General features: G+C 45.4%; 1 protein-coding gene across 1 annotated transcript in view; it reads right to left on the bottom strand.

Annotated features, from left to right (window-relative positions):
- The window catches only part of SCML4 (Scm polycomb group protein like 4), a 43,364-nt gene extending 31,701 nt beyond the window's left edge, over positions 1-11,663 (bottom strand). Inside the window, exons 1-3 of the mRNA XM_066180510.1 lie at positions 11,493-11,663; positions 3,017-3,146; positions 282-482 (exon numbers count right to left, since the gene is read on the bottom strand). Of these exons, the coding sequence (XP_066036607.1) occupies positions 282-482; positions 3,017-3,146; positions 11,493-11,648 (487 nt within the window). The 5' untranslated portion in view covers positions 11,649-11,663. The remainder of the gene's footprint in view (positions 1-281; positions 483-3,016; positions 3,147-11,492) is intronic.
- Between the last annotated feature and the right edge of the window lie 1,076 nt (positions 11,664-12,739).

The following is a 12,739-nucleotide window of genomic DNA, read 5'->3' as shown; positions in this document are numbered from 1 at the left end:
GAAAACAGCTCTCAGCCCTGGCCTCAGCTCTGCTCCAAAGAGTGGTAAGAGGCAAACTCTGGAGTGCATGTTTCTCGCCTGAATCACCACCGCAATACACCTTACCAGCAGTCCTTCATCTGACACCAAGGTGACTCCTGCAACAGGTCATTTTACAAAGACATAAGTGATATTCAAAGGTGGTTGCCATCCCACTGATGGGAACAGGACATCCAGGGCAGTCAGGACTGGGGAACATGTTAAGACTTCAAGCACTTCCCTACTGGCCACAAACCCCTTACCTGACACCATCTCTCCTCCATAGCCCTGCCTGATGAGGGAGAAGACCACCTTTTGCTGGAGTGCACAGTCGATGCAGGCTTGCACTGCTTGCTGCAGGGCTGCTGATGGCCGCTCTGGTCCAAAGTGCTCTGGCAGCTGCTGCACCTTCTTTTTGTCAAGGTACGGCCCCAGGTTCGCTTGTTTGTTGACATAAATGCAGACTGTAGACATAAAATCCCAACAAGGTTATTACAAAACAGTCTTGAGGGTATACTAGGAAATGCTAGCATTCTACATTTCTATTCATTTCCTAAGTTTTTTCCTTCACTGGTGAATTGTTGCCATTTGTGATGGCTGAGCCAGACTTTCTTGTGCTAGTGACCCATTCCCAGTGCAAAGCAAGCTGAGTTTAGGTCTAGCTCAGTGTCACAGGCTAAGATAATATACACACATCTAAAAAAGCTCCTATATGTGCCTGGGGTCTGCTGTCTTGAGTCTACCTTGTCCATTAAACTTGTGACCAGAAAAAAGTACTGGGAGTGCAGAACAGTGACTACCAGCAGTGACTTCACAGTAAGGAGGGAATGCCAATCTGAGGTGTGTTTTCAGGTTGTTTATTTTTTTTTCTCTGTTTTTAGACTTGTTCATTGAGACCCACTGTGAGAAGCCCTGCTCTGAGATGACTTTTGGAAAGGCTTTGGATCCTTGCTTCTTCTGACTCTAATGCAGCTATAATTTTTGGAGGGTTATGCTGCACAGTGCCATGGCAGAGAATCTAGTTTCCTAGCCCTCCATGTTCAACCTAACACTCTACAAACTGCATCAAGTTGAGAGAAACTGTACATGGTATGCAGTGCAACATTTTGGGTCTCCAACAACGTGACTGTGCTGCACAGGGGTCGGTGAGGGAGTCTGCCCCAGCCTCTCCACAGCCAAGCCCTGCATGCCTCCTCTCATAAGCTGCAAAGGCAGTTTTTTCTACATGCCATCAGGCCTGCCAGCAATAGCCAAAAAAATGAGTGTTCTCCTCACTCCCATGAACTTATTTTAAGCTTGACTGAGGCTAACTGCATCTCAGGGGAAGCAGGGATAGCACTGTGGTAACTAAGGGCGACTAAGACACAGCCTAAAGTCAGGCTAAAGTGAGACATATTATAATAGCTGGCTGAGTGTGCTCGAGCTGTCATCTCTGAAACAATATAACATTATCTTCTGACAGAAATCAGATATGTGACAAAAAAACCCCATCAAGCAGAGTGGAGGACATGATGACAGCTATGTAAAGTTGGATATAATTTACAGTTTGCATCACCATAATGAAAATCTAGTGCAACCGTCACAGTGCACTCTGCTCCCCCATCTCACAGGGACCAGCAGAAGGGGCTCAGGCAGTACATCCTGGGTAAACAGGAGGATAACAGCAATCATACTTATCATTATTCCACTTCACCCCTTCCAAGTGCCAAACAAACAAAAGGATAGTGCACTGAAAATACAGCAGCAGCATGCAGGAATTGCAGGGGGATGTCAGAATGCAGATTTCCCAGAGTGCCACACCTTGACAAATCTGCAGAATATGGCTTCTGCCTGACAATCCACTGGTTTTGTCAGGGCTCAGCTGTGGGAGGGACTCTGCGGCTTGCAGGCGATGTGCTGAGTCCCTGGCACTGCAGAGCCAGGGTCCCTACAGTCCTTTTGAAGCAGAGAGAGAGGTAAAAGCTGGCTTGAGCTTCCCTTCATCTCCTGCCAGCCCTGCTCTGGTTGGAACCTGCACACACCGTTGGGAGGATGCAGGGAGGAAAGGTGCCAGTGCCAGGAGGATGGGCAGAGAGAAGTGTGGGGCACTGCATCCACTGAGCCTGAAATGACCCACGGAGCCCCTGCCTTTGCAGCCACGCTGGTGATCTGGCAGGGCTGGTGGGCTGTGCCTCTCTGTCCCACTCCAAAAACAGCCCTGGGCACAACTCTCAGGGCACCTCCATCCTCTCAGCTGGTGTTTGCCAAGTGCTTTGCAGACTTTGCGTGTGAAGGGATAAATGAGAATAAAATATATTATTGTCATTGTCACTAGGTTTAGTACCATTCTGGCACCAGAGCAGATGGAAAACTTCTCCTCTGTGCATCCCAGCTAAGAAATAATGGGATTTATGTGTTGTGTTTAGATTCTAATGTTATCTAATACATTTCTCTGCTGAAATCTCAGGGTAAATCAGCTGTCTTGTTGATTTTCTTCTAATTTACATCAGTTTAAAAGCCTTGACCTATGTTACTTCTGGTAATATAAACAAAAAAAGAAGGTGTAAAGCCATGTTTTCCGTCTGCATTTGGAAATGGCCATGCCTGCTGCTGTGATGAGGCATTGGGGTTTTTGTGCTGGTAGCCCTGCCTACACTCATACCATGGCTTCTCCGTTCTTCTCCCCACAGCTGTAACAGGTACTTCATGTTCACACAGGGATTTAGGCTGGTCATCGCAACAAATTAGATGGGGTGAAAATGTTAGGTATAAAATGGAGCGTTCACGGGGTTTTGATGCTCACATTTCCAGAGGAATGGAACTGACATTGCCACTAATATCAACACATGGCAGTGAAAATACAGTCTTGCAGGATAATTCTGCTCTTTTTCACTGGTTGCTAGACTAATCTGCAAACACCCCATTTTCATGAGCTCCCCCAGCATCTGGCTGTGACATCTGGCTGTCAGCCTGTGGCTCCTGCTCACCCCTTGGTCAAGGAGTACTTGAGGCTGAGTACCTGTGAGAGCCTGTGGGGTGTCCGAGTTGGGTACTGTAGCTGCATCCTGGGGGATTGAACTAATATCTGGCTCTGGCGTGCTTCTCGGCGGAGAGATCGCTAAAGGAGTCATCAGGACACGAGATTTCAGCTGCAAAAAATAATGAAAGTATACACAAGATATTCCAATTTTATTCTATGCATGTCACGCCCCATGAACTCCCACTCATTAGCAATCTGCTATTGCATCACTTTCTCCAGGCCAGAAGATCCATCCTGTTCCCAGGAGGATACTGGAGCCTGAAGCCTGACTGATTTGCAGCAGACAGCTACGCCTTAAGCTACAGGATGCAAATATTATGCCACCCACTGGGTAGTTATTTACACCTGAGCAAATTGAGCCTAACACTCCAACAAATCAGTGCAATGGCATTTTATGACCCATTTCATGTGGGTGTAAACAATGCTCCACAACTCAGAAACATGGGGTCTTTAACTGCATCGTAATTTAGGGCCAAATTCTGCTCTTGGTTGCAGGGGTGTAAATCTTGTATAAATCCAGTGGCACCAAGAGGCTACTCTGGGCTGACACCCATGTAAATAAGCTCACACTGTGGTCCAGATTGTGTTATTACCAGCTAGTAAATACAAACTGCTGCACTGTTGCATCCAGTGATCTTTGTGACCTGCAGCCCAGCTCAGAGAAGAGAAACATTATGTGAATTTATGGTGCAATATCACTATGCCTTTGTGCTGCCAGTACCTGGCAACATCTCACTGGTCAAATGATGATCAGGTCCTCATATTTAAAAAGGACTGATGTGATGGGTGTGACCTGAAGGTACCACTCTTGCTTTTCCAAACAGGGAAGTGGAGGGAAAGAAGAAAGCCAAGCACACAGCTTGCTGGTTTATATATTTACATGTCCTACACCAAAGTGTTCTTCTGACAGGTGTTTCTTTCCTTTAGTTGTTTTTCAGTGAACAGTGTACAAAGTATATTTTAAGCAGAAAGGAAGTCAGACCACTGCCTGCAAGCCACACCTTGAGCAATCCCTGGTGGACAGTAGAAGTTGTTTTGGATGAAGATTTTTGTTGTCCGTGACTATGAATTACAGATGTCTAAAATAATGGTCACTGTTTCAGTATGATGGTAAAACCAAAAAGCTGAGAAAGGAGAGGGAAGTATGTTGGACTTAGGGACATCTAAGTGAGTTTTTACCATCACCTCCCCTGGGGCAGGCTAAAACCTTTTATTTTCAGTGTGAAAGAGGGAAAAAATATTCAATAAGTGCATCTGAGATAAGCTATGGATTTGACCTCCTGCCGTACGGCAGTTGTAGAGTATTGAGGGACCTTGAGCTGGCCCCCGGCTAGTGCCATTTCTCACTTGCCTGTGTTGTCCTGTTTTTGTAGAGTCATCTTGCCTTCAAATTGGGATCAAGAATGACCACCAACAAAGTGCTGTCAATTTGTTTTTACAGAATCACTGACCATGCTGAGTTGGAAGGGACCCACAAGGACCATCAAGGCCCTGCATAGGACCATCCCCAAGAGTCACACTGTGTGCCTGAGAGCATTGTCCAAATCGTTTTGAACCCTGTCAGGCTTGATGCTGTGACAACATCCTGGGAAGCCTGTGCCAGTGACCAGCACACCCTGGGTGAAGAACCTTTTTCTAATATCCAACCTAAATCTTCCCTGACACAACTTCATGCCATTCCCTCAGGTCCCGTTGCTGCTCACCAGAGAGACCAGTGTCTGCCCCTCCTCTTCCCCTCACAAAGATGCTGAAGACTTCAATGAGGTCTCCCCGCAGTCTCCTCCAGGCTGAACAGACCAAGTGACCTCAGCTGCTCCTCATACAGCATCCCCTCAAGGCCCTTCACCATCTTTGTTGTCCTCCTTTAGATACTCTCCGATAGTTTAATATCTTTCTATATTGTGGTGCCCTGCCCCAGGACTCGAGATGAGGCCGCCCCAGTGCAGAGCAGAGCGGGACAATCCCCTCCCTTGCCCAGCTGGCAATGCTGTGCCTGATGCACCCCAGGACAGGGTTGGCCCTCCTGGCTGCTGACTCATGTTCCATTTGCCATCAACCAGGACTCCCTGGTCCCTTTCCACAGCACTGCTTTCCAGCCTCTCATTCCCCAGTCTGTCCATGCATCCAGAGCTGCCCCATCCCAGGTGCAGAATCTGGCACTTTCCCTCTTTGAACTTCATATGGTTCATGATTGCCTAGTCCTCTAATTTGTCAGGGTCTCTCTGCTGGGTCTCCCTGCCCTCAAGGGAGTCAACAGCTCCTCCCAGTTTTGTATCACCTGTGACCTTCCTCAGTATCCATTCCAGTCCTGCATCCAAGTAATTTATGAAGGTATTGAAGAGCACAGGATGGAGCCCTGTGGGAAGCCCATCAGTGACAGGTCACCAGTCCGATGTCACCCCATTCCCTATAACCCTTTGTGCCTGAGTGGTGAGCCAGTTGCTCACCCATGGCATGACGTGTTTATCCAGCTGTGTGCCTGACATTTTTTCCAGAAGGATACTGTGAAAGAAGGTATTGAAAGCTTTACTGAATGGGAAGAAAACAGAGTTTCAAAAATCAAGGTCTCCATCCAGTTTGGGATTTATTCCGTGTAAGAAGGTGAGAAACAGCATGATTTATTACGTTCTATAGCAATACATCAATTATTCACTTTTCTATGGCAAAGTAGGCAGGCAAAGTGAAACTTTGGGTAGCCCTTATGTTAGGCTTGTGGCCTTGTTTTTGATCATATAAATATAAACACGTGTACAAAGAATACATATATACATATGTGCATTTGTGCACACTCAATATTTATATAAAATATATATATTTATAGAGACATGTGCATATATACTTGTATGTATAGAATCACTAAATCATTCAGGTTGGAAAAGACCTCTAAGATCATTTAGTCCAATTATTCCCTAATGTTCCCAGGACCACTACTACCCCATGTCCCTAAACACCTACACATCATTTGAACACTTCCAGGTACAGTGATTCCACCACTTCCCTTCTTCCAATGCTTGATCACCCTTCTAGTGAAGAAATTTTTCCAAACATACCATCTAAACCTCCCCTAGCACAACTTGAGACCATTTCCCTTTTCCCAGTTGCTGATTGTCTCGGAGAGAGAACAACCCCGCCTGGCTACATCCTCCTGTCAGATGGTTGTAGAAAACAATAAGGTCCCCCCTGAGCCTCCTTTTCTCCAGGCTAAACAATCCCAGATCCCTCAGCCACTCCTCATAAGACTGATGCTCCAGATCTTTCACTGGTTTTATTGTCCTTCTCTGGACAGGTTCTAGCAACTCATGTATGCTCTCACACTTACATTTCTCTATAGATACTATTTTTGAGGCAGTACACCTGACAAATTCTGCTTCACTTGTGTGTTGGCTCCTTAATAACCTTATTGGCTCACATTCTCGTGGTCCCAGAGGCACAAAAGTCCCCTTTTCAGTCCCTGAGCCTCGTGAGTGTGTGCTGTCCCCCCAACACTGTGCACTGCCTCACTAGCACCATCAGACCTTTTTCTCCTCCTAGATCTTGGAGCCCGGGCAAGCTTACGTTCAAGAGCAAATAAACAGAGGGCAAGGCCTGTGTAAACTCTATAGTGTGGAAGCCCCTTCTTGGCAGTTTCCTGTTTTAGTAAACAATTTACTGCAAAATTAATTGCAACAAAGTATGCTCTACATCCTCTGGGTACAGATAAATGTCATTTTATTAGGGGTAGTAGAGAACTGGCCTTTGTTAGATCAAAATAAAACAATGCCTGATTAGTGCAAGAGACAGCACACTAAGCAAACAACAGCTTAGCTACCTCCTGGCCACTGAAACCCTGAGTAGTCCCTGAATATAACAAAGTGTAAATCTCAAAGTATTCCATTTAAAGATGTCTTTTCTTGGACTGAGTCTTCTCTATCGAAAAGCCAACCCAACCAACCAGCTGACTAACTGAGAGCTTGCCAGTAGAAAGCACATATGTGTGAGAGTCAAAAAAAGCAGTGAAGAAGAGAGAAAGAGAAAAGGAGACAGAGGAAATCTGTCAGAGCACATTGGGAAATCCTTGTGGTAAGGCATTTGAATCAGCCTTTGACTATAAAACATTGTAAGTTCTAATATGCACAGCATGAGATGTAAAAGTGGTTGCTTTAAAACAAGATCTACAAACAACCCCCCACTCTTATGGACTTTCTACCATGGAAATGAGATCAGAGAAAGCTGATCAGGGATTTTGGGTAGGAAATAATGTGTCTACTTTATCAAAGTCACCATGCATTAAATGCAGAGAGAATGGGCTTTTGTGCCATTGATGCTGGCTACAAGTTTGAGTATGCAGTGGCTGGGGATGACTCTGCTGAGTCCTGGAGTTTTTGTTACGATCTGCACACCTCTTCAGAGAAGCCAGAATTAATCTGACTGGTACTTGTGCCGTCCCCCACAAAAAAGAATGAAAGAGGATGAAGAACATTTTCCAGGCAACTTTTTTTATTTCTGAATAAGAACTCTGCCAGCCTGTATAATAAAATACATGTGAAAGAAACACAACGAACCACAATACAATCTTTCCCTGCAGTTTTTTAAAACCACTTAGATGCAGGTTGTCATTTTTATAGCTCCCTGTTCCCCTATACCAGTTGTCCCTTGTCCTGAAAAAACAATTAATAGAAAAGGCTGGGATTCACCTCATCCTCACAGGCCTTTGTCCTTCCAGACAGGAGGGCAGAGGCACCTTCTGGAAATGAGAGCTTTTGCTGCTGGAGAGAGAAACATCTCCAGCACCTGCAAACATGCAGTAAGGTGAGTGTCTGAGCCAGCCTGGTCCTGCCATGTGGACTTTTAATGGCTGGACAGAAGGTTGCCTTTAAACCTACACCAGGGAAGCACAGAGCTTCTGAGAACATGTTTCGGAGTCTGTGGCTCTGTGCATTTGGCTGTGAGTGAGGAGACTCAGCATAACACAAGCCCAGTCACTGAGGGTGAGAGGGGAGGTCAGCTGGCAAAGGGAAACACAGTCCAAGGTTTTTCCCACCTTCTTGTGTCATGCAATAACTTTTTTCTGCACAGCAAATGATGCAAGCAAGTCTGCACATAGCCTCCTACATCCCATCAGTGTTTCACAGTGAATGAGGCAGGTAACCTTGACAGGAGTGTACACAACCTTGAAATCCAAGGCTGTATCATAGGACAGGTGAATAAACTTTAAGGTTGTCTGTGCAATCTCATTCCCAATGTGTCCAAATCCTGACTGCTTATTTATCATCATTAGTATTGACTTCTATGGCAGTAGGGGAACCTATGCCCTGTAATGGAAACTGTCACTCTACTTGTGTGCCTGTCACTGCCCACCCCACCTGGCAGGAGCTTGGATGGTCCTGGCTGGTCTGGGCTGGGGCCTCCTCCCTGGGTGGGAGCTGTTTTGGTTGCACAGAGGGACAAACTGCCCTTGAGCTGCTCAAAGGGGGCCATGGCTTTGTTGCCCTCTGGGAGGGACATGATGGTCTGTACCGCAGTGCTGCTCCATGCGCGTGTCCCTGCAGGATGCTAACAAACCCTTCCCTTGTACAGGCTTCCTAGGCAGCTCTTCAGGGCTGCTCTCACTCACAGCCAGAGAAATAAAACCCATCCATCTACCAACCTCCCTGCTGGCTGCCAGAATAGGCTTTTTCCAAGAGATTTAGACAATCAGAAAGAATATTGTATTTTGGGGAAATGTAATGTTTTATGGCAAATAGCTCCACATAAGGTACAAAACAGTTTTTGGAAAAACAGCTGATGAAATTTTATAGCCGAAGCTGTGAAAAAATAAACAGGATAGCAAGGAAAAGGCTTTTCTCGGTGATGAAGTGTGATGAAATGCCATTTCAGGAAGACACAGATATTTGATCTAATATCAATGAAAACAGGCAATGGGTCACCTGTCTGTAAAGAGCATGCGATTGAAAATGTCTGTTACTCACATCTTGGTCAAAATAAATTTAAATCTAGGCTGTAAATTCCTGGGTTCTTAAAAATTCAGAAGTATTTTTCCATCTGTTCTGTAATAATTCAGTTCTCTGGTTGCTATAAAGAATTTGGTCGTCTGCCATTTGGGCAGGGAGTAATTTTTTAAAATGCATTTAAGTCTCGTGGTATCTGAAAGTCATACAATTATCAAGCTAATTAAATCAAGCTAGAGTTCCCTATCAAAAAATGTAATCTTTGCCTCACACTGGGGAAGTGCTTTGGAAGGAGAGGGGCTCACCCCAGCTGAATGCACAGCGTACAAAGGCGCCTCACAGAAAACATTGTGTATGAATCCCACAGCCCAAATCAACAGCACCAGGCCAGATGCCACGGGTGCTGCAGCTTACGAGTGTCAGCTCCATCCACCTAAGCCTTTGGTTATAAAAGGATGCCTTTTTATGTGTCATGCTCACCAAGAAAGAACCTCATCTCAGATCCATTGCCAAAGGAGGGACGCTGTTGCCTCCTCACTGAGTGCCTGGGGGGGAAGAGGAGGAGTGTGTGGTACCCAGCCAGAGATAAAGTGTCCCTTTGGAAGAAGAGGGGTACACAGCAATCAAATGCTCGGCCATATAGGTCCAAAGCACAGTGTTACTGCAGCATTTCCAGGAATTTAAATCTATTACTTCTCCCATTTATATATATATGTGGTGGTTGATGAAAGTTTTTTTCTAGGTGGACGAGTGCATTTGGGATAGAACAGAACATACTCCCCAACATTTTCTCTTCTTTTGTCAAATTACAAATCAAATGTAAATGTATGAGGAAGAAATGGGGGTCACCAAGACAAGCAGGGACAGAAGGGACGGGGTCTGAAAAACCCTGAATACAAGGTGATTGTGATATTTGGCAAATCACTCAGTCTCAAACCTTGAAGGCTCAATTTCAGCACATCTCCAAAGTATTATTGTCCATGGATGGTTTTGATCTGAAGAATCTACAAGTCACCCAGCTTTACTGATAATAACCAAATTACTTGAAATAAAGAAATACAATTAACAATAAACTTGAAATAAGAAACACCTCAAGTGAAACAAATCAGATGTTTCCATCCTGCAGTTTTATCCTGATACGGAAGTGAAAAAACAAAAGTATTCCAATGCCCCACATTTTACAAAACACTTGAATATTTGCCCCAGTCTTAGCTTGGATCTCTATTTTGAACTACTGTTAGACAGAGGTTAGGGGCTGGGAGGAAGAAGGTCTGGCAGGAGGTGAAAAGGAAGGAAAAGTAAAAATGAGAGTGGCCTGCTCTAGATTAAGCTCAAATCCAAGAATCACAGGAATCAAACAATTGGTCCCTGTATCCAGAGCTCAGCCAGAAGCACCATGCATGGGATATTGTTGCTTCCTATGAAGCAGGAGAGACCCATGGAAGAGCCAGGCAACACCTGGACACGACCTTCTCCAGGGAAGGCTGGGTCAGCCTTGTGCATACCCTGATTGTTTATTCACCTTTCTGTCTTGACACCACTAACTCAAGCGGTTCTGATTTTCGAACAGTCAGCAATGTGCCCTCCTTCTGTAACAGTCTGCATGTCTGCACCAGTGCCCCTTCAAAACAAGGAACAAAGGCAAGGCAAACAAGTACAGTGCCCTGAGCTAGCAGGAGACAGAGACGGAGAGATTACCAGAGCAATCTGCTGAATACAAGACCCTTCCTAAGCTGTAGCCCAGTTTCACTCCCCAGAACAAATTCTCCTTCTCTCAGCATCACGGTCCCATTTTTGCCTGGTGAGAGGCATCACAGTGGCACTGCTTCCACTGGTGCTGAGCCCACTGCAAGTGGTTGTGGTGGGAGAGACCCAGCCCAACAGTAGCATCAGAAGGGCTTAAGGCACTAAAGGTTCCTGTCTTTCTTTAGTTCTGCCTTTACCCCAGGGTTGCACAGAGAGCTGGGCCATGAGCAGAAAAATAAAATGAAATCCAATTATTTTTCTCAAATGCCCCTCTTTTCTTTTTTCTTTGGGAAAGTAGCTTTTTTTCCCTCTCCCTTTATTTCCATTCTCTTGTATTCCTTTCCTTCTCTGTTCAGTTCGTTCAATTTCTAATCACTGTTAGTGAGAGAGAAGAAAGCGACAAATGAGAAACACTTCCCTGAAGGTGTGCAGCCATCCCTCATAACACTGTGGAAAACATTTTCAAAGAGACCAAATTAAAATAACTTTAATCTTTGGGAAAATATACATAATGCGGTTCTTGGGGTGTCCTGTATAGGACTAGGAGCTGGACTCAATGATCCTGATGGGTCCCCTAAAACTTAGAATACTCTATGAGTTTTTTCTCCAGCTCAGGTAGAAGAGAAACCATCTTCTCTTTTTTTTTTTTTTTTTCCTTTGCATTGCTCTGTGCCAGACTTGCACAACTTTTCCTCTGTTCCTGCATTTCAGCTGAAATTCTAGAAGAAAATGTATGAAGACTGACAGGAGGTGGACAAGGAATGTGAAAGTCATGCACCTACCTTGTGCCCAGGTTTCCTCCCTCTCTTCTTTGGGATCTTCATGACTGGCAGAGCGCCGGCTGGCGCTGGGAAGAGGTTGTGAACAGCCATTTTGATGGGCGCTGGCTGGAGCGGGGGCCGCCCTCGCTTCTTCCCTGCCATCCTGGGGGACTGCATCTCCCCAGCAGCCAGACTGGGGTCCAGGCACGGTGGGTGGCTCATCTGCCCTAAGGAGAGAAAAAAAGAAGCAAACCAACTCTTTATTTAATTTTCATTTTAGTCCTTTTTAATCCAAAGGCAGATTGCTCAATGCTATCATTTTCCCTGTTACCACTGATGACAAAGCAGCAAGAAACACACCTGAGTGGGTGTGTTTCACCCCGGGTGGGATTCACCTGATCACAGCTGGTTCAGCTTCTTCAAAGCTCGACAAAACCCTTACCTTCCCCATTTCCCTCTCGTGACCATGAGTACTGCAGAGGGAGTTGCCCAGGTGGTGAGGCTTCTATTGCAGATATCCAATAGGTGAGCCCCACAACAACCACCTTGACCCTGCATCCTGCAGATAAGTGTGATGAAGGCTTTATCTTGCAGCCATCAGTCAGTACCTGCTTTCAGATGGGGTTTGGAGTAGATCATCTCCTAAAGTCCCTGCCAACCTATTTTTTTTCACAAATTTCGTGGTTCTGCAAATCCCGCCTCGCCTCAGAAGTACTACCAGTACCAAAATGGACTTCCAGAGTTCCTCATCATCTGCATCTCTCCTGAGTGGGGAGGCTGGGCTGGGCCATGAGGCTGCCAGCACAAGGTAGCCATGTTAGAGGGTAATTGCCAAACATTTCCTCTCTGCTATTTTATAACATCTGTTACCACGCATGCTAGTAGTGGGCTTTTGGATGTACTCCATTAATGGAGTTACTTCACCGCAACTCCCTGCAGCTGCTGAAGTTGAGCAGGAGTAATGGAGTGGAATCTGGTCCATTTTCCTCTGCCCAGATTTTAATAAAGAAAACAAATATACAACCATACACACAATACCAAGGGAATATACAGCATCCTTCACTGCTTCTAGTAAGGGTCACCTACGAACAAAGGTTAATGAAAAGAAAGAAAAAACAAAAAACAACAAAAAAACCAGCTTTAGAAATATGTTTTCAAATGATGTTTTGTCCAGGCACTTCATTTCCTGCATATGGGCAGAACAGTAGTCCCAGTCCTGCCTGCATCCAGTGCTAGACACAAAGGTCTAAGCAATTCTCATACTTTTA

This window comes from Chamaea fasciata, unplaced genomic scaffold (assembly GCF_029207755.1).
Source record: "Chamaea fasciata isolate MVZ Bird 193981 ecotype frontalis unplaced genomic scaffold, bChaFas1.0.hap1 SCAF_3, whole genome shotgun sequence".
In the NCBI taxonomy this organism is placed as follows: Eukaryota; Metazoa; Chordata; class Aves; order Passeriformes; family Sylviidae; genus Chamaea; species Chamaea fasciata.
The sequence above is the reverse complement of the archived record's forward strand: the minus strand, read 5'-3'. Positions and strand labels throughout refer to the sequence as shown.